This window comes from Momordica charantia (assembly GCF_013281855.1).
Source record: "Momordica charantia cultivar OHB3-1 chromosome 3 unlocalized genomic scaffold, Mcharantia_2.0 BLBB01000003.1, whole genome shotgun sequence".
NCBI lineage: Eukaryota > Viridiplantae > Streptophyta > Magnoliopsida > Cucurbitales > Cucurbitaceae > Momordica > Momordica charantia.
The window spans coordinates 19,103,854-19,128,288 of NW_028275161.1; the positions used below are offsets into that span (position 1 = coordinate 19,103,854).

A 24,435-nucleotide genomic window follows, 5' to 3' on the forward strand; every position below is an offset into this window, starting at 1 on the left:
TTGGTCAGAGATAGACGTCTTAACTATTTGAACTATGCTTAGTTTGGCCTAACTAAAGTTATGATACGAATAAATGTCAACCTAACTAAAGTTTATAAATAGACATCATGAATAACGTCACGTATTTAAATACAGGTTTATATGTATAAATTATAAAAGTTTATGAATCAACATCAACCTAAATACATTTCAACTAGTTAAAGGTAAAATTCTCAATCAAAAGACATGTTATTCAACTAAAAAAAAGCCACCTTGCCTTAGCCTAATCCTCGGTCCACTTTTTTTCCTTTTTATCATACCCTAGGTCCACTCAATAGAATTATGATAGTTAATTATCTTATAATATGATTTTCGATGATTATACTTTCCATGATTATATGATTGATTTTTCAGGCTTTTTTCTATTAAATTGATTAGAGCTAATTATCTTTATTTGACCAAATCAAATACATAATCAAATAATCAATTAAAAAATAAGGATGATAATGATGATATCATAAATTCTAACCACAAAGTCAAAGAAATGTGTCTTTTATTGAAAGAAAGCTGCCAGTCTAATTGCATCTGATCTCCCCGAAGAAGTTTCGAGCAACAAGTTGACTTCTAAAAGATCAGCATCAATGGCCTAAGCACAGAATCTCCCTACATTTCTTTCACTCGCCCTTTGTTTGGACAGCGACTAAATTCTAAAGTAAAATCAGGGAAAACTTTTGATTTAAAAAAAAAAAAAGCTTGGGGTTTCAATTTATATAAAAATGATCAAAAGTCAAGATAACCAGGTACAGATGGCACCATTTGGTGATTATTATAAGAAAAGATTCCAATGATCTCATGGAGGAATGAAAATACAGTCTAAGATTGTGACAACTATTGCTCAAACCAACAATTTTCATCAGTAAGAAATTTCAAAAACTAGACAAACACAAAAAAGAAATGCCAAATGGCCCTTACATATCACAGATAAACACTTGAACATTAGCTTTATAGCTGCCAACGTGCATGCATCTCTTCCAAAACAGTGGAGAGGGGTTGGTTCTTTTCTTCTTCAGCCTTTATCTTGATGAAACTCCTTGTAATAGCCAGCTTATCCATGGCCTCTGCTGCAAACATCACCACAGATCAGGCAGCTCTTCTTGCTCTAAGATCCCACATCACAAGCGATCCCTATGGCATTATAACAAACAATTGGTCTGCAACTACCTCAGTCTGCAACTGGGTTGGCATAGTTTGTAGTATTAAGCACAACAGAGTCACAAGCTTAAATTTTTCTTACATGGGTCTCACGGCCACATTTCCTCCTGAAGTGGGAACTCTCTCTTTCCTCACTTACATTACCATCAAGAACAACAGCTTTCATGATCCACTTCCAATGGAGCTCATCAATCTGCCTCGGTTGAAACTACTCAGTATTGGAAACAACAACTTCGGTGGAGAGATTCCATCATGGTTAGGGCGACTGCCGAGAATGGAGAAGCTGTATCTTTGTGGGAATCAATTCTCTGGCTTCATTCCCACCTCCCTTTTCAACTTAACTTCGCTTCTAATGCTTAATCTTCAGATGAGTCAGCTTTCGGGTAAGGTTTTGTGCAGCCCCCATGGCTCAGCCAGAAAGTAATCCAATATGTTCTAACCTTGCTCTGTTTGGCTTTTGGTGGAAATTTTGTTCTTATTTTACAGGAAGCATACCGAGAGAAGTTGGAAACCTGACGATGCTGGAAGATTTATATCTCGACAGTAATCAGCTCACGGGTATTTGGCTAATCCAGTTTTGACATCAAAATTTATGTAGCTCAGGATAGAATTCTCAATACAGTCGTCCTAATGTTAGTTGCTTTCGGTTTTGAAGAAATTCCAAGGGAGATTGGGAAACTTCAACGGCTGAAGACATTGGTCATTGAGTTTAATTTATTTTCAGGGCCGATTCCTTCGGCCATATTCAACCTTTCGTCTCTAGTCACATTGGGCCTATCAGGGAATAACTTCACCGGCGGGCTTCCGGATGGTATCTGTGAAGATCTTCCGCTGCTGGGAGGATTGTATTCGTCTTACAATTCTCTCTCTGGCCAACTTCCTTCCACGCTGTGGCGCAGTGAAAATCTCATTGATCTATCATTGTCATATAATCAGTTTACAGGAAGCATACCCAGAGCTGTAGTAAACTTAACCCGGGTGACACGGATCTTCCTCGGAGCCAACCATCTGTCAGGTATCATTTGATTTGACTTTATTTTTTCTAATTCGAGGAGATCAAACCATCATCCAAAGACTTTTATTAGGTGTCTTATACATTTATCATGAAAAAAAAACCTGGATGACAGTTGACATATACTATTTATAAATGAATTATATACGGTTCGTAAACAAATAAACACTACCAGTCCAAATGTAACAGACACTAATTACATCTTTGAGGTTGAAGAACTAAAAAAGACAGGTATGTTTGTCGTGAAATAATAGCCTAGGCAAATAATTGTTTGAATTTTCATATGTGAAGTTTGTATAGTACACGTGTGGATCACGTTTTGCTTGTGCAACAGGTGAGATACCTTATGAATTGGGTTATCTTCAAAACCTTGAGTATTTGGCGTTGCAACAGAACTTCTTCAATGGCACAATACCATCGTCAATCTTCAACCTTTCAAAAAACTTAAGTACCATTGCTCTAGTTGAGAATCAACTTTCTGGAACTCTCCCACCAGACCTCGGTGATGGCGTTCCTAATCTTGTCCAACTTGTTTTAGGAAGAAACAAGCTCACTGGAACCATTCCTGAATCTATCATCAATGCTTCTAAGCTCACTCTATTCGATGTTGCAGAAAACTCATTTTTCGGGTTGATTCCCAGCGTTTTTGGTAAATTCAAAAACCTCGAGTGGATAAATTTGGAGCTCACCAACTTCACCACTGAATCTCCCCCTTCAGAAAGGAGTATTTTTAGTTTTTTGACCAATTTAACGAGCTTGGTAAGATTGGAATTATCACATAATCCTCTAAATATCTACCTTCCGAATTCCATTGCAAACTTCTCTAGTTCATTTCAGTATTTTTAAATGGTAAACACCGGAATGAAGGGTCAAATTCCTAAAGATATTGGTAACTTCTTAAGAGCATTGACAGTCCTAATTATGGATGACAATCAAATCACTGGAACCATTCCGGCTTCAATAGGAAAACTAAAACAACTTCAAGGTTTACATCTTAGTAACAATAGCTTACAAGGTAACATCCCAACAGTACTTTGTCAACTAGAGAATTTGGTTGAGTTATTTTTGAGTAATAACAAGCTCTCTGGAACACTGCCGACCTGCTTTGATAATATTTCAGCCTTAAGAACTCTGTCATTGGGCTCCAACAACTTCAATTCTACGATGCCATCTTCTTTATGGAGCCTTTCTTATATCTTGCATCTAAACCTATCATCAAATTCTCTAAGTGGATCTCTGCCAATAGAGATTGGAAATCTTAGAGCCGTGTTGGATATAGATATCTCCAAGAATCAACTCTTTGGCAAAATCCCAAGTAGCATGGGAGGCCTTGCAAATTTGATTAATCTCTCATTATCTCATAATGAGCTCGAAGGCTCTATTCCAGACTCATTTGGCAGCTTGGTTAGTTTGGAAATCTTAGACTTGTCCAATAATAACTTATCAGGTGTGATTCCAAAGTCTTTAGAGAAACTCTCTCATCTCGAGTATCTTAATGTCTCCTTCAACCAATTGGAAGGAGAAATTCCAAGTGGAGGTCCGTTCTCGAATTTCTCAGCTCAGTCATTCATATCAAATCATGGACTTTGTGCAGCTTCTTCTAAACTCCAAGTCCCACCTTGCACAACAAATACATCTCATGGCTCGGAAGAAAACAAATATGCTGGTATTTATCCTTCTGCCTGTCCTGTTAGCCATATTTTCACTAATACTTTTACTACTTGTTCTGACCTCACGAGCGAGGAAGAAAGAACAAGTACTGGAGGATACCCCATTACCTCATCAACCCACGTGGAGAAGAACCACATACCAAGAACTTTCACGAGCAACAGAAGGATTCAGTGAAGGCAACTTGATAGGTCGAGGGAACTTTGGATCAGTCTACAAGGCGACACTATCAAATGGAACAATTGCTGCTGTTAAGGTATTCAATTTGCTAATTGAAACTGCATACAAGAGTTTTGAAGTAGAGTGCGAGATTTTGTGCAACATACGCCATAGAAATCTTGTCAAAATCATTACAAGCTGCAGCAGCATGGATTTCAAAGCGTTGGTACTAGAATATATGCCAAATGGAAGTCTTGAGTTGTGGTTGTATCATCGTGATTACTGCTTGAATATGCTTCAGAGATTGAATGTAATGATTGATGTTGCTTTAGCCCTTGATTATCTTCACAATGGTTACGGAGAACCTATAGTTCATTGTGATCTAAAGCCCAATAATATACTGTTAGATGGAGATATGGTTGCACACTTGACAGATTTTGGGATTTCAAATCTATTGAGTGGAGGAGATTACATAACCCAAACCATGACCATGGCGACTGTGGGATATATGGCTCCAGGTGACAATAGTTCTTAAACTTCCAAGTTTCACTTTTGCATACCGTATAATATGCTTTAATCAACAAGTTCTTTGATGTACTACTGTATGCAGAGTTGGGATTGGATGGAATTGTTTCTACAAGAGGTGATGTTTATAGCTATGGGATTCTGTTGATGGAGACATTCACAAGAAAGAAGCCCACAGATGAAATGTTTTCTGCAAGAGAAATGGGCTTAAGAGAATGGGTAGCTAAATCATATCCTCACTAACTAAACGATGTCATAGATCCGAAGTTGCTAAAGGATGACAAAAAATTTAACTATAGGAGTGAATGTCTGTCATCCATCATGCTACTGGCCTTGACTTGCACAGCAGAATCGCCAGAAAAGAGGGCAAGTACCAAAGAAGTTCTTGACTCACTCAACAAGATCAAGACAAACTTTTTGACCTTGCAGGGGGTTGAGGTTGCAATGTACATTGATTAGAAATCGAGGTAAGCCTTAGATATATAAGTATGGGCAACGATCTTATTGGTCCGAGATCTTTTAGATAGAGCCAAAAACAAACTATACAAATTTAGATCTAGGATAGACATTGTCATATAAATGTAGAAATATGTACAAACTCTTTAAGATGAGAAAAATGAATATCCACTTCAATATGCCATGAACTAACTTTTATATTTTGTTTTCCCCTTAATCTTAAGAACTCGCTAAAGTTTAGGATATGATGTGTGACTTCATGTACATAAATCGACCAACATTATCCAGGTTGCTTCACTAATGCTTAAATCTGAATACCAATAAATCCAATTCATCATTAAATAAGTAAATGCAAGTAATAGAATATATCCAAATTAATAATCAACAGTGACTTGATGGATCAAGTGTTGTCCGAAGTCTGCATGTATATAAAGATGCACCAACAATTAGCAAATTTTAAAAAAATCAGTTAGTTATTTCCGAACTTTTATAATAAATAAATACATTTCATCTTCTAATCAACTTAACTATGCTATGCCATATTTGATCGTAACTTCGGTAATCTGCAAAGTTCCGAGTTCCTCAAGCTGTGAAACAAAATTCTTACGGATCAATCTTCGATTCAAGTATTCTCTTGCGAACTGCAAATATTTCAGATTTCAAGATTTGACAGCTTCTCTGCTTCAATAGCAGACTTTTGCACTTATCTTGCACTCTTTCTGGATTACAGTCAGCTAAATAAGATGTAAACAAATAGAAAAACAAGCGAAGATACCAATGTTTAAGAATTAAAAGTAAACACTTGCCTAACCCTGGGTGACCGAGTCAATAGAATTCTGAACATATAATTATCTTATGCAATGATTTTCCATAATTATATAATTTATTTTCAGGTTGTTTCTTGCTGAAGTTAATTGATTATATTTATATTGATCCTTCCCTTTGACCAAATCAAATACAAAATAAATTAATGAATTACAAAATAAAGATGAAATCATAAATTCTAACCACGTAGTCAAAGAAACGTTTAGTTAATCGGAAGAAAGCTGGTCTTCTAATGGACGATCTACTCAAATCATCTGATCTGCCCGTTTCTCTCGTGCTTAATAATGAGGTTTAATTGACAAGTTGACTGCTAAAGGATAGGCATCATGGCCCTACACAGAATTCTCCCTACATTTCTTTTCTCGCTTAACGTTTGTTTGGACAGCAAGAAAGGGAAAAAAAAAAAGCAGAAATAAGGGGTCTTTATCTTGGGTGCCTATAAGAATTATCAAGTCAAGGCAATCAGAGATATATGGCATTATTTAGTGATTATTATACAAAAATATTCCAATGAGTTCATGGAGGGATGGAAATGCAGTCTAAGCTTAGACAACAATTTGCTCAACCAACAATTTTCATCATTAAATAATTTAAAAAACTTGAAAAACACAAGCAATAAATGGGACCATAACACAATCAAATGGCCCTTATATACTATAGATAGACACTTGAATATTAATTATATAGCTGCTAACCTGGATGCATTTCTCATCTGTTGATCAATCAAAATCCATCATTCTTCCAAAAAAAAAAAAAAGAATGGAGAGGCGTTGGTTCTTTCCTTCAGCTTTTTCATTGGTGCAACTCTTTGTAATAGGCAACCTATCCATGGCTTTTGCTGCAAACATTACCACCGACAAGTCAGCCCTGCTTGCTCTTAAAGCCCACATCACAAACGACCCCTATGGCATTATCACAAACAATTGGTCTACAACTTCCTCAGTTTGCAATTGGGTTGGCATAGGGTGTAGTATTAAGCACAACAGAGTCACAAGCTTAAACTTTTCTTATATGGATCTCACAGGTTCATTTCCTCCTGAAATTGGAACTCTCTCTTTCCTCACCTACGTTATCATCATGAACAACAGCTTTCATGGTCCACTTCCAATTGAGCTCATTTATCTACCTCGGTTGAAGCTACTCAACATTGCATACAACGACTTCAGTGGAGAGATTCCCTCTTGGTTAGGGCGACTGCAGAGAATAGAGAAACTGTATCTTTTGGGAAATCAGTTCTCTGGCCCCATTCCCACCTCCCTTTTCAACTTAACTTCACTTCAAATACTTAATCTACGATTCAACCAGCTTTCAGGTAAGGTTTTGTGCAACCCCCAGCCTCAGGCAAAAAGTAATTAAATAAGTTCTCGGGCTTGAGGTGGAAAATTTCATTTTTATTTTACAGGAGGCATACCAAGGGAAGTTGGCAACCTGACGATGCTTGAAAGTTTATATCTTCATGGTAATCAACTCACAGGTATAGGTATTTGACTAATACAGTCATCCTAATGATTTATCGTTACTAATTGTGACATTAGAGTTAGTCATTTAACTGAAGAGGCTAGGGTAATAAATGAGATTACCTTACCTGAGGATTGTGAATTTAGTAAACAAATTTCTTTCGGCATAGCAGAAATCCCGTCGGAGATTGGAAAGCTTCGAAGGCTGAAGAAATTGGACCTTGAAATGAATTTATTTTCAGGGCCGATTCCTTCGGTGATCTTCAACCTTTCGTCTCTAGTGGCGTTGGGTCTAACCTGGAATAACTTCACCGGCTGGGTTCCGGACGACATCTGTGAAAATCTTCCGGCACTGGAAGGATTGTATTTGTCTGATAATCAGCTCTCCGGTGGACTTCCTTCGACGCTGTGGCGATGTGAAAATCTTAGGGATTTGTCACTGTCAAATAATCAGTTTACGGGAAGCGTACCCAGAAATTTCGGGAACTTATCTCGCCTGACGAACCTCTTCCTCGGGGCCAATTATTTGTCGGGTACCATTTCAGTTTTTCCAGTTTTTTTTCTTCTTTTTTCTTTAATTAATTAATTTAACCACTATTAACCACACAATTGCAAAATTTAAAAGGTTTTAAATCGATAACTAAAGCAGAGTATTAAAACTCAAGCGACACGTCGACATGTCAACGTATTAAAGGGATCGGGTCGATACCGACAGGAGAGGAAATCTTCCCCTATCGTGATTCTTTTTTTTTCCGTTTTTTTCCTTTTTATATATATACACATATATATTTCACCTATCTTATTTTAGATAACCAAAAAATAGATTGGATTAGAAATTATCTTTTTTCCCCTTCTATGCCACCCTTGATACGCAAGGGTTAGGGCGATGGATCGTAGTGGCGTATGCGTGCTGCTTGGTGTGTAAAGGTTAGACCGATGGACCTCAGTGGTTACATATGTGTGTCATGCCTGGTGCACAAGGGTTGGATCGAAAAGTCGTGGTGATGGCATGTGTGCCACGTTAGGCACGCATAAAGCACATTGCATGCACGGGTGATGTGGGGTGCTCCAAGTAGGAGATTGCCGCACTTATAATATGTACTGCACAAAGAGCGTGGTCTAAGAACACGACCATTTGATATATTAACTGCACAATGAAGTTGTTGAAATACAACACTAACTATCAAAAAACTTCTTGGAAGTTTCTGCACATTTCTCTATGGGTAATAATTAGTCTTTCTAGATTACTCTTAAATATTGTAAATAAATGATCTGAAAATATCTTAGACTTTCCCTTAGGTTCCAAAGGATTCTAGAGACATCTTTTGGATAAGAATAGATAAAGAAAGATCTAGAATATGTAAGATTTGAGAAGAGCCTAGAAAGTTCTTTTTGCTTGGGTTCCAAGGATCTTTCTCCTATAAATAAGAGAGATGTACATGTGAATCAAGTGAAAGAGTGAAGGGAGTAAATTAAACGAAGTGAGTGAAGAAAGAGAGAGGAAAGTTAGAGAGTGTGAGAGTCTTCCATCAAGAGTGTCCATATTTCTACTTTGCTAATAAAAATATCTTTCTTCAAGTGATCGTCTCTTTCCTTTTGTGTTAATTTATTCAACAAGTGGTATCAAAGCTGCACTAATTAATTCAACAGAGGTATGGCCCTTTGAGTGACCCCAATACTACGTTGTAAAAGAAACCTTCTAATCAGAAGAAATATTACAATCAAGCTTATTAGAAGCAAAATATATGAAAGTTAATGTTGTGATTCTCGATACTAAATGAACACAACTATGATGAAAAATTCCATCCTTAATTAACTATCGTTTGAATTTTCCTACAATGTGAAGTTAATTTTAAGCATATATTTCCAATTTCAACCTTGTTTTGTTTGATGCAACAGGTGAGATACCTTATGAGTTGGGTTACCTTCAAAATCTCAAGTTTTTGGGGTTGCAAATGAACTTCTTCAATGGCACAATACCATCAGCAATCTTCAATCTTTCAAATTTAGCTACCATGGCTCTTATTAAGAATCAACTTTCTGGTACTCTCCCACCAGATTTTGGAGTCGGACTTCCCAATCTTGTTCAGTTTACTATAGGACTAAACAAACTCACAGGAACTATTCCTGAATCTATCTCCAATGCTTCTATGCTCACTCTCTTTGATATTTCAGCAAACTCATTTTCTGGGTTAATTCCTACTGCTTTTGGTAAACTTAAAAACCTTCAGTGGTTTGGTTTGCAGTTCAACAACTTCACCACTGAATCTCTCCCTTCTCAAAGGAGTATTTTTAGTTTTCTAACCAACTTAACAAGCTTGGTTTGGTTGGAGTTGTCACATAATCCTTTAAACATCTTCTTCCCAAGCTCCATTGGAAACTTCTCTGCTTCACTGCAATACATTTCAATGGTGAATGCTGGAATGAAAGGTCAGATTCCTAAAGATATTGGCAACTTAAGAGCATTGACAGTCCTAGCCATGGATGACAATGAAATTATTGGAAATGTTCCAGCTTCAATAGGGAAACTAAAACAACTTCAAGGTCTCCATCTCAGTAACAACAACTTAGAAGGAATCATCCCGATGGAATTTTGTCAACTGACGAACTTGATTGAGTTGTTTTTAGGTAATAACAAGCTCTCTGGTTCACTACCTGCATGCTTTGATAAACTCTCAAGTTTAAGAACTCTGTCACTGAGCTCCAACAACTTCAATTCTACAATGCCATCGTCTTTGTGGAGCCTATCTTATATCCTGCACCTGAACTTGTCATCAAATTCTTTGAGTGGGTCTCTCCCAGCAGACATTGGGAATCTAAAAGTTGTGTTGGATATAGATCTCTCAAAAAATAAACTCTCTGGTGAGATTCCAAGCAGCATTGGAGGCCTTGCAGATTTGGTTAATCTTTCAGTATCGCACAATGAGCTACAAGGCTCTATTCCAAACTCATTTGGCAATTTGGTTGGTCTGAAAACTTTGGACTTGTCTAGCAATAACTTAACTGGTGTGATTCCGAAGTCTTTGGAGAAACTGTCTCGTCTTGAGCATTTTAACGTGTCCTTTAACCAACTAGAAGGAGAAATTCCAAATGGGGGTCCTTTTTCCAACTTCTCAGCTCAATCATTCATCTCAAATCGTGGGCTATGTGCTGCTTCTTCTAGACTCCAAGTCCCACCTTGCACAACAAATACAGTCCAACGGTCAAGGAAGAAAACAAATATACTGGTATTTATCCTTGTGCCTACCTTGTTAACCATATTTTTATTGATACTTGTATTACTTTTCTTCAAATTCCGATTGAGGGGGAAGAAAGAACAAGTACTTGAGGATAGTCTGGTGCCTTATCAACCAACATGGAGAAGAACCACATACCGGGAAATCTCACAAGCAACACAAGGATTTAGTGAAAACAATTTGGTCGGTCGAGGGAATTTTGGATCAGTCTACAAGGCAACACTGTCAGATGGAACCATTGCTGCTGTAAAGGTGTTCAATTTGCTGGCTGAGAATGCATACAAGAGCTTTGAAGCAGAGTGCGAGATTTTGTGCAATATACATCACAGAAACCTTGTCAAAATCATCACAAATTGCAGCAGTATGGATTTCAAAGCATTGGTGCTAGAATTCATGCCAAACGGAAGTCTTGAGATGTGGCTGTATCATCAAGATCATTGCTTGAACATCCTTGAGAGATTGAATATAATGGTGGATGTTGCTTCAGCCCTTGATTATCTCCACCATGGTTATGGGAAACCTATAGTTCATTGTGATCTGAAACCCAGCAATATACTGTTAGATGGAGATATGGTTGCACACTTGACAGATTTTGGGATTTCAAAACTCTTGGGAGGAGGAGAATCTGTTATGCAAACCATGACCCTTGCGACTGTGGGATACATGGCTCCAGGTGACAGAGACACTCTTTTGTTAAACTTCAAACTCTTGTCTGCATACCATATAATAACATGCCTTAATCAACAAGTTTTTGTTGTTGCATTGCATGCAGAGTTAGGATTGGATGGCATTGTTTCAAGAAGAGGTGATGTTTATAGTTATGGCATTCTGCTGATGGAAACATTCACAGGAAAGAAGCCCACTGATGAAATGTTTTCTGCACAAGGAATTTGCTTGAGAGAATGGGTAGCCAAATCATATCCTCACTCAGTAAATAACGTTGTAGATTCCAATCTGCTAATGGATGACAGAATAACTTACAATCATAGGAGTGAGTGCCTATCATCCATTATGTTGTTGGCCTTGTCTTGCACAGTAGAATCACCAGAGAAGAGGGCAAGTTCCAAAGAGATTCTTGACTCAATCTGCAAGATCAAGGCAAATTTTTTGAAAAATGCAAGGTGTTAGCAAGGATTCCAATCATAATCTCAACACTAAATATTGGAGCTGTGAATAGGAATAATATCTCTCTGTTTATAGGAAATATAAATGAGTCAAAAGTGAACCTTTTTTTTTATAAATTTTTTATTTAAAGAGTTGACTCAGTTTTAGATCCGTGTGTATAAAGTTAAGTGCTTCATTAACCATAACTTATTGGTCCAAATGAATTATGGTAAATTGAGAGGGAAAGAGTTCAAATCACACGATGGTCATCTATCTTAGGAATTAGATTCGAATTCATGATTTCTTAGTCAAAGACAACGTGTCAATTACCGCTAAGTTAAGCTTATGCTGGCCAATAAATAATAGTTAAATTAGCTAAGACATATAATCTCACATGTCGAACTAAAAAAGAATAATAAAGTTCAAACTTCTACCTATCGGGAACTAATTATTTAAAAATAATAACTTTGTTATTTCTAAACAGTTTTGTTTGTTAGTACGAATAAATAAGCAAATAATCTAAAGCATTCTAAGTTAATTATACAGTAAGCTACATTGGATAACAATTTTATTTTTTTAGTTTTTAATTTTGAAGAAACAAATTCTTTTTGTCTAATTTTTTTAAAACAGTTTTGAGGTTTTAATCAAATTTCAAAAATGAAAAAATAGGGTTTTGAAAACTATTTTATTTTTCAGTTTCTAAATCAGAATTTTATAAACGTTTTTAAATTAAACTATAAGACAAATAAAAAAAATAGACGACCAAAAATAAAATCATAGTTAAGCACCACCTAACCTTTTTTTTTTTTTTTTCCAGTTCTATAATCTACACCCGCCACGCCACCAACGTCTGATCTGATTCTTTTCGGGGTTGGGGCATAAGAAGAAGAATTTAGGCCATGAGGTTGGAAAATTTCATCACAGGCCATACTTCAGTTCAGTATGATCCACAAAACAGTCACGTAAAGAGCGACAGATCGTCCAAAAAAGTAGAGTCGTCGTTCCAACGGTTCTGTGAAATTTTTTGGTTGATCACCAGTTCGAACCATTCTTCCCCGTCTTCTTCATCATCCTCAAAATTTCATTTCAGGCGCTATTATTTAATAACTTGGCAACCCAGAAAGAGAGTAGCTCTGAAGTCGACGTTTTGCCCCGTTTGGTAGCCAGTAGTTGTTTGCAAGTGTTTCTTGTTGTTCAAGGTTAGTCTGAAAAGTGTTATTTGGTCTTCAATTTTTGCTTTTATTGCACTCATCTATTTTCACTGGCCTTTGCAGCTTTATTTCTCTTCCATTTCCTACGTGTATGCATATCTTCTTTGTTTAACCCGTATTTTTGTTACCAAACTTAAATTTTTGTTAGATCACTTGCGTTTTTGAGTTGGTGGGTTGTTTTCTGAGAAAGACAGGTACAGAGAGTCTGTAGGGAAAAGGAAAATGTGAATGCAGGCTTTCATAGTTTCTGGTTACATGTTTTTCTGTTATTTGGTTCCTTAAAAGATCAAAGTTGGATAGATGTTTGAAGCCTTTTGAGAGATAATAATGGGGAAGCAAGGGGCTTCGAGAAGTCTGCGCCCTGAGTCTCAAAGTGAGGGAATGTCATTAGGAATGAAAGGTTATCAGATTAGATGTTCAGAATCTTTGTGTGGGAATAATCCTTCTATTGGCAGGAGACTTTCAGGAGAAGATATAAACTCGAGTTCGAAACCTGGATCAATTCACAGATCGAAACATGATTTTTCCAAAATTAGTGCTTCTAAGGGATCCTATGGGGGCAAAAGGCATTTTTGGCTTCAAAAGCATGTGAGGTCAATTTTGTTTATGATCGGAGTGATTGGCTTTGTTTTCTTGGTTGATTCTTTAACATTATCCATAGTCAATTTGATTATTCGCCGGAACAGCCAATTTTCCAGAAAATTAAGTGGTGCCAAGGTAAAGTTTTGCTTAATTTTGTCGTAGTTTTGTTCTGTGTTCTCTGCATGAAGTAGTCATAATACAATTGAGGAATCATTCTAGATTTAATTAGCATTTGGAAGTTTAATGGGTTGGTAGTAGCTTCTTAGGAATGACATTGGTTGATATCCTTTGTATGCTTGGGTCCTTCAAACTCTCTCTCGTTGATTGTAATAAAAATTCTTGATAAGATCTATCAGTCCTGACTTCATATAATGCCCAAATAATATGGATAGATATTTTCTAGTTGATATTTTTTTTAAAAATCTGCGTCCGTCCCAAGGTCTAGACTCTGAAGCCATGGTTTTCTTATTACAATGTTCTAACATTGATGGTCAAATATTATTTACCCATAATGGACTCCAACCATTTTCATCTCAAGTGATGGTATTTGCATTTTTGTTGACTCAAGGATGATAACGATGCCCATATTCACAAAGAAAAATCACCAATTCAGATGTATGACCGCCTCGTGCATTTGGCTTCTAGTTCTCTTGCTGAGGTTTGTTACATGAACCTTTACACACTCTAAATGTTCGAATCAGCTTTACCTGTCCTTTTCTGATGGACACATTAAATATGAGACTATTCCGGTTTCAGATTGAGTTTAAGCCAGAGAAATCAAGCCTGTGGAAGGAACCGTATCTTCAGGCCTCTGCATGGGTACCCTGTGCAGATGGAAACATTGGAAAAGATTTAGGTGCCCGATCAGACCTTAAACTGTTTGACGTTCATGAAAACCCTTTTAATTTTTGCTCGGATAGTTGCTAATGGCTGCTCCAGACACAATGAGTATCCTAAGATAACTATTTGCTCTGCCTTGTGAACTTTATCGTGTGACTGATACTCATATTTGTAATTTTGGAACAGAGAAGCCTGATAAGACTAATGGATATGTAATAATTAGCGCAAATGGTGGTCTTAATCAACAACGAGTAGCTGTAAGTGTTGGTATCTTCTATGTCATTATTTCCTTGTCAAATTCTTAGAGAATTCTCTGTTGTGCCTGCATTCTAGCACTCTCAAACACTTATTGATGATGAAATTGGTAAGTTCAGACATGGTCAATCTGACTGAATTTACACTAAACATTTTTTGCTTCCGGAACTCCTAATGAGAAGATGACAGTAGCTGGGAGAACATTATTTTACACGTTATCTGAGGAAAAATAGACAATAGAAAGGAATACCAAAGAAATATGCAGTTCAGATAACTTTACTGCTCACCATATTGGCTATGTCCAGAGAAAATACATTTTCCCATCTTGGAGATCGTAAAGTTTACTTGCAATATTCTGAACTACAGTTCAAGTACTACTGCAATTATTATTATTTTTTTTAGTTCGTATTTAAGTGCTACTACAATCATTTGTTCAGTTCTCAATGAAAGTTGTGTTTTTTCATCCAAAAAAAATAAAATAAAATCATATTTGGCTAGGTTTTCTCGAACAAATCATGTTTCAGTCATCTTTGCAATTGTAATGTCTTTTGACTTCTCTACTTATCTTAGTTTTCACGACTGCTTATGACTCTTGCAGATCTGCAATGCTGTTGCACTTGCATCTCTTCTTAATGCAACTCTGGTTATTCCAAGATTTCTCTACAGCAATGTATGGAATGATCCAAGGTCTGAGATCTTTCTGAACCCGTACCATTCCATTAATTTCGTTCTACAAGTTTAATTCTGTCACAACAATTTCAGCTGATGTAGCCATGTAAGAGTGATTTTTAAATGGAAACTTCGATATCATTTAAATAGTTCTATGAATTGCTAGTTGAGCAAGTTTTCTTTATTATAGTTTGATAAATGTATATGAAATATATGATTATTCAACTATTTGACATTTCAATCGCATCAAACTCTTGAAAATTAAACATTTCAAATACCAAATCGTTTTTATTGAGTTTATTTCAAATATGCGAGCATTTGGAATTGGTGGCTGCCATCCAAGTTTTTAAATTTTCTGCAACCAATGGCTGGCAGAGTCTCACACTTTGTTTGTTTAATGAGAACACAGCCAGTTTGGTGACATATACCAAGAATATTACTTCATGAATACTCTGAAAGATGATGTACATATTGTCAAGGAACTCCCTTCTTACTTAAAGTCTTTAGATCTAGAGGCAATTGGTAGTCAGGTATGTTATAAATGCAAATACTTCTCGTAACAACTTTCCCTCTGAAAATAACTTAGTAACTCCTTTAGAGTATTTTTTCAGATTACTGATGCAGATATTGCGAAAGAGGCGAAGCCCACAGATTACATTAGAACCGTTCTCCCTCTTCTTTTGCAGAATGGAGTTGTTCACTTCCTTGGCTTTGGAAATCGGCTTGGCTTTGATCCCATACCTTTCGACCTTCAGGTTAAAAATTATTGCTTTAGAACTCAGCATGGTTTCACAATCGAACTTTTCATATAATGTTTCCAATCTGTCTATACAGATGGTAACTTTTTTTTTTTCAGAAATTAATTGTGATGTTTCTGTTCACTCTCTTGAGAGACTAGACATTTTTCACATATACTTTCACATTTAGTTCTCTGAGTGAAAGAAAACAGCTTAGATGAATTAAAATTAGCAGTCAAGATGTTGAGTCTCATTTTCTATTTATTGTAATGAACATAGGCAGATTGGTTGATTAGTCTCCCTGTCTTCAAGCAGACTCAGATCAACCATGACTTTCTATATCAGTTGCATTGTCACAAGTGAGCTATATGATTGGAAGAAAAACATCGCTTTATTAACACCAAACTGTTTATGCCTGTGTTGTTAGTTTTTAAGCTTTTAGGAAAAAGAAGTAACTTCAATATTTTCAAAGAAGATTAATTTCGACATTTTATGAAATATGAAGGCTTATTCCATATCATCTTCCTGAGTGACTAGAATATCCTCTGAAGCTCAAGATGAGTCTGAAATGTTGCTATGTCTTTTAATAATTTGCTATAACTTTTCACAATGGCAGAGATTAAGATGTAAATGCAACTTCCATGCTCTGAAGTTTGTACAAAAAATCCAACAAGTTGGTTCTTTATTGGTCAAAAGGATAAGAAAATACGATGCCGTAAAAAGTATGCTGGATAAACAATTGCTCGGGAACTTCATAGACTATGTGCCATCCAAAGAGGTTGGAGTTGTTGGAGGTCCTACAAAGTATCTTGCTTTACACTTGAGATTTGAAGTGGATATGGTTGCATACTCCCTCTGTGACTTTGGAGGAGGAGAAACTGAGAAGAAGGAGCTTCAAGCATACAGAGAAACCCATTTTCCTCTGCTGATTGAGCGTTTGAAGAAGTCAAAGTACTTTACTGGATTTTTTTTTTTTGTCATAATTTATCCAATTTTCAGACTATATCAACTGATGTAACTTGCAAGTATATATTGATCACTCTTAGAATTACGAATTGATATGCAGAACAATTTCTACAACAGAGTTGAGAATGTCGGGTAGATGTCCCTTGACACCAGAAGAAGCAGCACTTGTTCTAGCCAGTCTTGGATTCAAACATAGAACTTACATTTATTTGGCTGGATCTCACATATATGGTGGTAATTCTAGGATGCGGACTTTCACCAACCTCTATCCTAACCTAGTCACAAAGGAAACTCTTCTTACTCCCAGTGAACTTGCACCATTTCAAAACTTCTCTTCTCAGGTAAATAACATTGAAGACCATGCCTGTGACAACATTTCCATCTGTTGCATCAAGATGATATCATGATATAATCTTTAGGCTACACTTCTGATAGTGTTCATCATTGGATCATGATATATTCCAACAATTTTCTTCGTATGGGACAACTATCTACTGTCAGGGTTTTTTTTCTTAAAAAAAAAACCATGTTGATTACAGCTCTAGATGCTTATTGAGCAGTATTCTCAACTGTATACTATCTAGGAACCAAGCACTTGTTTAAATGTGGCTTTATATCCTTTTATTATTTATTTATCTATCACAAGGGAAAGATGCTTGTTTCTTTGATGTTTTATCAATTCATTAGACTAAAATTCTTGTATATAGCTCGCAGCATTGGATTTTATTGCCTGTGCAAGTGCTGATGTCTTTGCCATGACCGACTCTGGAAGCCAACTATCATCTCTGGTGTCTGGATTTCGAACTTACTACGGAGGTGGCAATGCTCCTACTTTAAGACCAAACAAAAAGAGGTTAGCAGCAATCTTGTCCGAGAATAAGACCATAAGCTGGAACACTTTTGAAGATAGAGTTAGAAAGATGATTGAGGAAGGTCAAAGAGTCCGGACCAGAGGGTTTGGCAGAAGCATCTATCGGCAACCAAGGTGCCCGGAATGCATGTGCAAATCCACTACTGTACAAGTATAACCTTCTCCGGCTCCATCCTGGCTTGCATATAAATGCATATTTACATATATCCTCCCCTCTTCAGCTTTTTGATATTCTATTCATTCGTTCATTCTTATTTAGTATGATCTGCTTCACAACTGGCACATTTTGCTTGTCCACTATATCATAGTTCAGTAGTGAGAGAAGAGGTGCTTGTAAATTTTTCACATTCACATGTTGGCTGCATGAGTTACTGGGGTGAAAGTGTAGATGATGCATCAACACATCATTCCGTTCTGGCTGGTTATACCTTCTTCAAAGATTAAATTCTATGAAGTACAAATCAATAATGTCACTGATAAAAAATAGAAAATATAGGTCTCTTCTTTCAAGACTAAGCTAGCTTTATTTTTTCAACTCGAATATTCCGAGCAAAGTGAGTAGCACTCAAAACTGGGAGGACGACTGGACAAGGGATGCCCCCCCCCCCCCCCCATGGTCAGCGTTGATGGAGTCTCTTCTTCACCCTGCCCCGTATCAAAGAATCTTCTCAACCTGGAAATGATCCTGAAATGATGCTTCTCATTTTGTTTGTCATTTTTCTCTGGTGGTGCTAGCAAACTTGGTTCATTTCTTTGTTTCTGGTCCTTCCCATTCAAGATGGAGGGAAGAAGCGATTTAGGTTAAAAGGAAGAGTGTAGAACTCTTCATTCCTGCCGTCTCCCTTGAACGCCCGGAATTTAACCCACCATGGCATTCCCCTGTCTCTCGCACTGTCTTTATAGTCAAGTGTGTTATCTAAGAAAACCGCAACAATGAGGGCTACCGTTGCTGGTGAGAAGAAGATGGTGTTTAGGAAGTCATTGAACTGCACATAAAAGAGAAAAAGTTGTGTAAGAACAGGTACGCCGAAAAGTTGCAAAGAAATGTTTAGTTCAAGCAGGTGAAATCATAAACTCACCCATCCAGCGTTTGTGTGAGCAGGACCATGAAAGGCCTTAGCAGTGTACTCCCTGAAATAGTCAGGCACAGACAAACCCAAGAACAATGCCACACCAGTAATGAAGAGATTCCTCATTGAATTCATGTTGGTGAATTGCAAGAATGATAACCCCACAGAGGCTGAGAGAGAGCAAATTTGTTAACATTCCATTTCCAGAGAATACAAAATGAGATTATATGTAAAAATCAACTCACCAACTAGACCAAACAAGACACAATATACAGCTGCAAATATGGTGAAGGGTATTGAAGCAAACAATGCACCAAATTTCCCTGCATGAAGCAGCAGAGTCCAACCATGATAAACTTGAGCAAAGATCAAATGTAAAGTTACATTGTTTACTACATGAACTAATTTCTGCTAACCTAGAATTGAGAAGAATATCATAAATCCTGCTGAAATCTGGATAACCCGGCGGCTACCTACACGGGTGCTTCCGAGCAGCCCTACATTTTCTCTGCATTTCGTACCATACAAGTCAGTAAACTTGCATAGAAGACAATCCCAGCAGCGACACAATACGAGAAACGATACAAACTTACACTGATACAGTTGATCCAGACAATGTTCCAAACAGACCACTCAAAAGAATCCCAATTCCCTGCCAACCAATGCCTCGGCTCAGAACATGAGCTGGAGGCGGAGTTGCACTTGCTAAACGCGATGCTGCCTTAAATGCTCCGGTCGACTGTTAGACGATAACAAATTTTCTATCATATTTTTTCAAGTACAGAGCAAGAAGTATAAATATTGCTAGAGTAGAGCTATATAGTACCTCAATCAAAGATACCAGAACTGCAGCCATCATCCCAAAAGCATGGCCAGCATTGAAAGTTGGAGCACCCCACTGAAGAGGGTATGGAATCTTAATCCTGAATGATGAAGGAAGACATGGTCGGATTAGCATGGTTAAGTTCTATTTTTTCTTCATATCAGCACAAAGTAAAAAAGAGACCAGGTTTAGATAACAACCATGGAGCAGAAGAAATGAGGTTGGCCTTGTCAGTTCGACAATTGACTTGAGTTAATTCTGGTCGATGTTTGTATGCACCACTGGCTGTCAAGAGGTGTGCATATGCCCATATCACAGTGATGGATATAAGAAGAGCAAAGCGTTCGAGAATTGGCAGTTGCCTTGTATGAAAACCTTTAAGATACTGCAAAAGAAGCAAATGTATAGATTCTTAAAAAGGGTTTACCAACATCACTCTTTTCTCTCTTAAATGGACATGGAACTTTAGGACAGGAAATCAAGATTAAGACTTTAATTGAATATCGTTTTGCAGTAGTGAGATAATCAGTGCACCACCTGTGAGAAGGCTATGAAGAGTATAAGCATGGGAATGCCAACTTCCACACATCTTCCAACCTGGTTAAACCTCAATGGTCAGATAAATTGAAAAAGACAACCAAACTGGCCTTGTTTAAAATGGTAAATACAACCATACCACGGGGAAGCCTCTGTCAAACAGACCAAAGCCTACTAGTGCAATCACAGGGACCATTCCAAGAGGACTGAAGAACCTGAAATGGAAGATGAACTTCATCTCATTAACTTGTAATGTGAAATAGAAATTAGTGATGTATTATTAGGACATTTGTTCTTAATTCTTAAGTTGTACCTGGAACAAATAGCCCACAACTGACTGTATCCCAAAATGATCTGTATACTTGATGACACAATTAGAGCTCCTTGAACCGCTCTCATTGTGTTCAGAAATCTCTGTAGAAGAAACAAGTTACATTTTACTCCACGTTAGGAGAAACAACACATCATCATCTCTGAACCTCTGATCTTATGGGAAAAAGCAAAGAAAAAAGACAACAAGCTTGACTCTTTGGACATTGATTGAGTTGGATATATGGACAAAATCTTACGTAGAGACAATTAAGCCACACGGTTGGAAGCAAATGAAAAAGTTCAATTGGGTTACTGACCAAATGAGGGTCCTCGATTCTTGCTAAAGATGAGTCGTGAATGATGGAAATAATGGGAACCATGAAGGCATAAGAACCTCCGATAACAGTCGGCAACCTGGTTCCAAACAGAGTTTGTAGAAGCGTATTAATCCCTTCAACAAAAAGCAGAGTCTGTACCACCCTCACTTTATCACCCTGTACCAGAGTCCAAACCCCATATTAAAAAACAAGCAGAAAAGCATGTTGAGATGAAAAGTTTGAGGTTATTGTCTTTTGTCTGTATTTTGCAGCTGGAGAATCTGTCACATTTGAGACCCAGAATATTCTCAAGTCTCCATGTAGGAACTGGAAATAGTAAACAAACTCAAAAACGAAGAAATGGAGCAGAGGGAAATTTTCTCACATCATCGCCTCCCATCAGAGGAACAAGGAAAGAAGGGATCATCACAGCAGTACCCAAGGCCAAAATGTAGTGCTGAAACCCCAAAGCTATGGCTTCCGCTGTTGTTATTACATCAAAAAAGGAGCAAGAACTAAGAGCTCAGAAGGAAAAAAAACATCAATGAGTTGGTTTAGTTCTTTGCATTTGGAAAATGGAACAGCATTACCCCAAGAAGGGTTAGAGTCGATACAGTACTCCAAGCCTTGAAGTTGGTCCATCGGCGGATGGCTTATCTCTTCTGGTTTTGGAGCTTCCATTGCTCACTCACACACACCAGTTCACAAACTTCCTATGTGTAGAAATCCCAAATGGGTATCTAAAGAAACAATCAAAAAGTCGAAAGAGGAGGCAGAAACAGAGAAACAACAAACAAGGAAGCCACTTCTTTGGCCTCTCTCTCTCTCTCTCTTTTGAACGAAAACTTGGCCAAAGCAGAGAGAGAACAGAGAATTCAATGGAAAGAAGAAAGGGAAAAGCAAAAGTCGTGACTGAAATTAAAAAGTTACAGAGATATAAGAGAGGAAATTTGAGAGATGAATGCAGTGGCCAGTGAGAGAAACTCTGAGTTGCCGCCCATTAGCAAGCGGCTTTTTAGCTTTGGCCCTCATTTTCTTACACTTCCCAAAAGGCCCGTTAAATCTTTCCACATTCCCGAAACTACCCTCATAAAAACTGCCAAACCCCCAAATGTTACCGTTGCCCACTCTTCACCTTCCTTATAAATGTTGAGTGTCATATAATATTGTATTTGTACCTGAAAAAAAACAAGTAGAAAAATCAGGTTATTAAATAAATGTTCCAACATTATTTAATTTCTCTTGTCTGATATTTCAATTTCCCTCACCAGACAACTTTAATTTAATGCGCCAAAATTTGGTCAATCTTGGTCAATCAAAAGGACAACTAAAAACCAATTAATTCTTGTCATGTTCTTGCGCAATATTTACATCATTTTCATGTTATCATGGAAATCAATCCGTATTTATATAAATGTTGGTATAAATTTGTGAGATGTTTTTTTTTCATCTTTTAGATATTTATCTTACATCATGCTTTGAAATGATATTGTTAATGCTCAACAATATCTTTCCTATTTTGTTTTTACAAAAAGCTAAGGGAGCATATTCGGGTAAGAGGAAGAAACTTATAATATCATCGCTACTCATGGTTATTTTAGTCGATTCATTTTCTAATATGCTAGTTTCAATCATTCTCATTCTTTACATTTATTCCAACCTACTTAGCCTGCAGTAGGTATTTGATTTATTGCTTTATTATGGCTTTCAACTTAAATGATTTCAATTTCAATCAATCTGTAATTCATTGTTAAAGGCGTGTGTTTAATAATAATTGGGCTGACGTGATCCTCTATACCTTGTTGTTGGAGTTTCATCTATCAATGGATAAAACTTCGATCTAGTGTATACGAGTTCTTGAAGAGTTATTATCTATTCTTTTATCATGAGATGGGTGATTGGGATTGTTTCAGTAACTCACATAATCGTTGACCTCTTGCCAGTTGATTCTAGTAACTTTATACATGTACGAGATTATAATATAAATTAAAATATGAAGTGGAAACCATGCTGTCAATATGTATCTTTTTACTTGTTTTCATCTTTAGCTTTTTCCTCTCTTCTTCTTTTTTTCCCCCTTTTGTTGGGTGCATGATTAGGATGATAGGGACAAAGGTGAATATAAAGTGAAGATTTTTAATGATGAAAATTGGACTGTAATATGCACATAATCAGAACTCTAATATTCACTCTTTTAGTTTCTCTATTTTTATTTCGTGAAAAGATATCAATTTCCTTTACGGAGAGAATCAATATTGTCTATGCGAGATCAAGAGGAAAAAAATGACGAAAAAAAAGCACTTGAATTTTAGACGCAATTCACAATTTTTAAAGAGAGAAAAAAAATCTTTCCTTATAGTAAAAGTAGTAGACAAAGCAAAGAGATTCAAATCCTTTTTACTAACCATGCTTTGTAAGTTAGGTTATCTTTATGGGACAAAATAAAAAAGACTTGTTCCTAAAATTATAATAACAATGACATAAATATCAAATCCAGTGAAATAAAGAAATTCAAAACTAAATTACAAGTTTAGTACTTGAACTTTTTAGAATATGTGAGAATTTTAAAAAAGTCTCGGTAATAAGCCAATTTTTAAGTCTTCAATGTTATGTCTAATAAATTTTAAAATTTTAAAATTTATCTAAAAGATTAAAAGTGAATGATCTACTAGACATTTTTTAGAGTTCACGTATCTATTAGACACAAAACGTCTAAAAGTTTAGAAAGAAACTTGTAATTTGAATTAAATTCAATTTACAGCATTCACCCTCAACTTTATTCTATAAACTACATAAAAATAGAATAAACTAATTAAACAAAAACTCAAGTTTATTGATAATTTCCAAACTTACTAGTAGAGTGTTGGATACTCATAAAATTGCATAGAACTTAATGCTTAAGCATATGATTAATGAGCAATGGAATTGATTAGAAAAAAGTGGGGAAAAATATAAAAATAGTAAAGGGAAAAAGAAAACAAAGATCAAAGCTGACTAGACACCAACGTGTGTTTATATGAAAAACCTTTCACCAATCGCCAAATCTCCAACGTCTCTTACTGCACACTGCAACTGCAGCTTCGAAATGGCTGCCTTTTCTCTCTCCTCTCTCTCTCCTCTCTCTCTCTCTCAAATTTGCTCTTTTTTTTGTTTCTTTTTGGTTAATCATACTCGTGATCTTGTTTATATTAACAAGAATCCACAGCAAAAGAGACTGTTTAAATTCACTAATGGCCCATACAAATCATTTTTATTATTAAATATTAGTGTTGATGCCGATTTAGGACAACATGGAGTGGTTGAGACAATTTGCCAAGAAGGGTCCAAAGGATCTCATTGATATTTTGTTGATTTTTTTTTTTTGTAATATTACAGAAATGTCTCGTGTCGATATCAATGTCGAACTCATGAATACATGAAAATATCAATGTCGACAAATATTTAATACCATATTTCTTTATATTTCTATCATTATATGAGTCACATCTAAAGAAAAAAAGTGTTACATAAAAAAACTATTAATATCCATTACTAATCCAAACATTTTGAGAGAGTTTAATGACTATTTTAGAATCATAGAAACGAAATTGAAATTGAGATCAAATCCAAAGA

General features: G+C 36.5%; 3 protein-coding genes, 1 long non-coding RNA gene and 1 pseudogene across 11 annotated transcripts; 3 read left to right on the plus strand and 2 right to left on the minus strand.

Annotated features, from left to right (window-relative positions):
- Nucleotides 1-737: 737 nt before the first annotated feature.
- On the plus strand, nt 738-5,268 carry LOC111010654 (uncharacterized; annotated as a pseudogene). The gene is made up of 5 exons (XR_015789814.1): nt 738-1,574; nt 1,678-1,749; nt 1,847-2,206; nt 2,538-4,548; nt 4,641-5,268. The product of XR_015789814.1 is annotated as an uncharacterized LOC111010654 (transcript).
- A 99-nt stretch (nt 5,269-5,367) lies between these two features.
- Nucleotides 5,368-7,593, minus strand: LOC148212517 (uncharacterized). Of its 2 annotated transcripts, none has more exons than XR_015789815.1 (2): nt 7,422-7,593; nt 5,368-6,674 (listed from the first exon to the last, which is right to left on the minus strand). It is a non-coding gene; the product is annotated as an uncharacterized LOC148212517 (long non-coding RNA). The 2 variants fall into 2 exon arrangements; XR_015789816.1 differs by having other exon boundaries at nt 7,417-7,593.
- LOC111010898 (uncharacterized) lies at nt 6,536-11,826 on the plus strand. Its single transcript, XM_088121880.1, has 5 exons — nt 6,536-7,148; nt 7,239-7,310; nt 7,467-7,826; nt 9,193-11,202; nt 11,302-11,826. The coding sequence occupies exons 1-5, from the start codon at nt 6,536-6,538 to the stop codon at nt 11,655-11,657; spliced, it is 3,411 nt and encodes a 1,136-aa protein (XP_087978006.1). The 3' UTR covers nt 11,658-11,826.
- A 597-nt stretch (nt 11,827-12,423) lies between these two features.
- On the plus strand, nt 12,424-18,109 carry LOC111010964 (O-fucosyltransferase family protein). Of its 6 annotated transcripts, XM_088121589.1 has the most exons (12): nt 12,424-12,622; nt 12,724-12,832; nt 13,300-13,561; nt 13,995-14,084; nt 14,183-14,282; nt 14,453-14,523; nt 15,120-15,208; nt 15,600-15,720; nt 15,802-15,945; nt 16,544-16,878; nt 16,994-17,234; nt 17,601-18,109. In XM_088121589.1, exons 3-12 carry the CDS (start codon nt 13,451-13,453, stop codon nt 17,919-17,921), a joined length of 1,623 nt encoding a protein of 540 aa, XP_087977715.1. In that variant the 5' UTR covers nt 12,424-12,622; nt 12,724-12,832; nt 13,300-13,450; the 3' UTR covers nt 17,922-18,109. The 6 variants fall into 6 exon arrangements, with proteins under 6 accessions (XP_087977715.1, XP_087977714.1, XP_022140255.1 ...); XM_088121588.1 differs by having other exon boundaries at nt 12,424-12,832; XM_022284563.2 differs by lacking the exon at nt 13,300-13,561 and having other exon boundaries at nt 12,425-12,622.
- Nucleotides 18,110-18,141: 32 nt separating this feature from the next.
- On the minus strand, nt 18,142-21,873 carry LOC111010628 (Xanthine/uracil permease family protein). Its single transcript, XM_022284109.2, has 13 exons — nt 21,414-21,873; nt 21,209-21,306; nt 20,824-21,000; nt 20,508-20,608; nt 20,334-20,409; nt 20,195-20,254; nt 19,858-20,042; nt 19,661-19,757; nt 19,428-19,573; nt 19,251-19,342; nt 19,080-19,157; nt 18,844-19,004; nt 18,142-18,750 (listed from the first exon to the last, which is right to left on the minus strand). The coding sequence occupies exons 1-13, from the start codon at nt 21,502-21,504 to the stop codon at nt 18,538-18,540; spliced, it is 1,575 nt and encodes a 524-aa protein (XP_022139801.1). The 5' UTR covers nt 21,505-21,873; the 3' UTR covers nt 18,142-18,537.
- Nucleotides 21,874-24,435: the final 2,562 nt, after the last annotated feature.

Coding starts and splice junctions, on each gene's coding strand:
- LOC111010898 (XM_088121880.1), top strand. CDS start 6,536: ATGCATTTCTCATCTGTTGATCAATCAAAATCCATCATTCTTCCAAAA. Junction 7,149..7,238: donor ACGATTCAACCAGCTTTCAG/GTAAGGTTTTGT, acceptor TTTATTTTACAG/GAGGCATACCAAGGGAAGTT. Junction 11,203..11,301: donor TGTGGGATACATGGCTCCAG/GTGACAGAGACA, acceptor CATTGCATGCAG/AGTTAGGATTGGATGGCATT.
- LOC111010964 (XM_022284560.2), top strand. CDS start 13,172: ATGGGGAAGCAAGGGGCTTCGAGAAGTCTGCGCCCTGAGTCTCAAAGT. Junction 14,524..15,119: donor TTAATCAACAACGAGTAGCT/GTAAGTGTTGGT, acceptor TGACTCTTGCAG/ATCTGCAATGCTGTTGCACT. Junction 15,946..16,543: donor CCATACCTTTCGACCTTCAG/GTTAAAAATTAT, acceptor TCACAATGGCAG/AGATTAAGATGTAAATGCAA.
- LOC111010628 (XM_022284109.2), bottom strand. CDS start 21,504: ATGGAAGCTCCAAAACCAGAAGAGATAAGCCATCCGCCGATGGACCAA. Junction 21,307..21,413: donor CGACTCTAACCCTTCTTGGG/GTAATGCTGTTC, acceptor TAATAACAACAG/CGGAAGCCATAGCTTTGGGG. Junction 18,751..18,843: donor CTCACACAAACGCTGGATGG/GTGAGTTTATGA, acceptor TTTTATGTGCAG/TTCAATGACTTCCTAAACAC.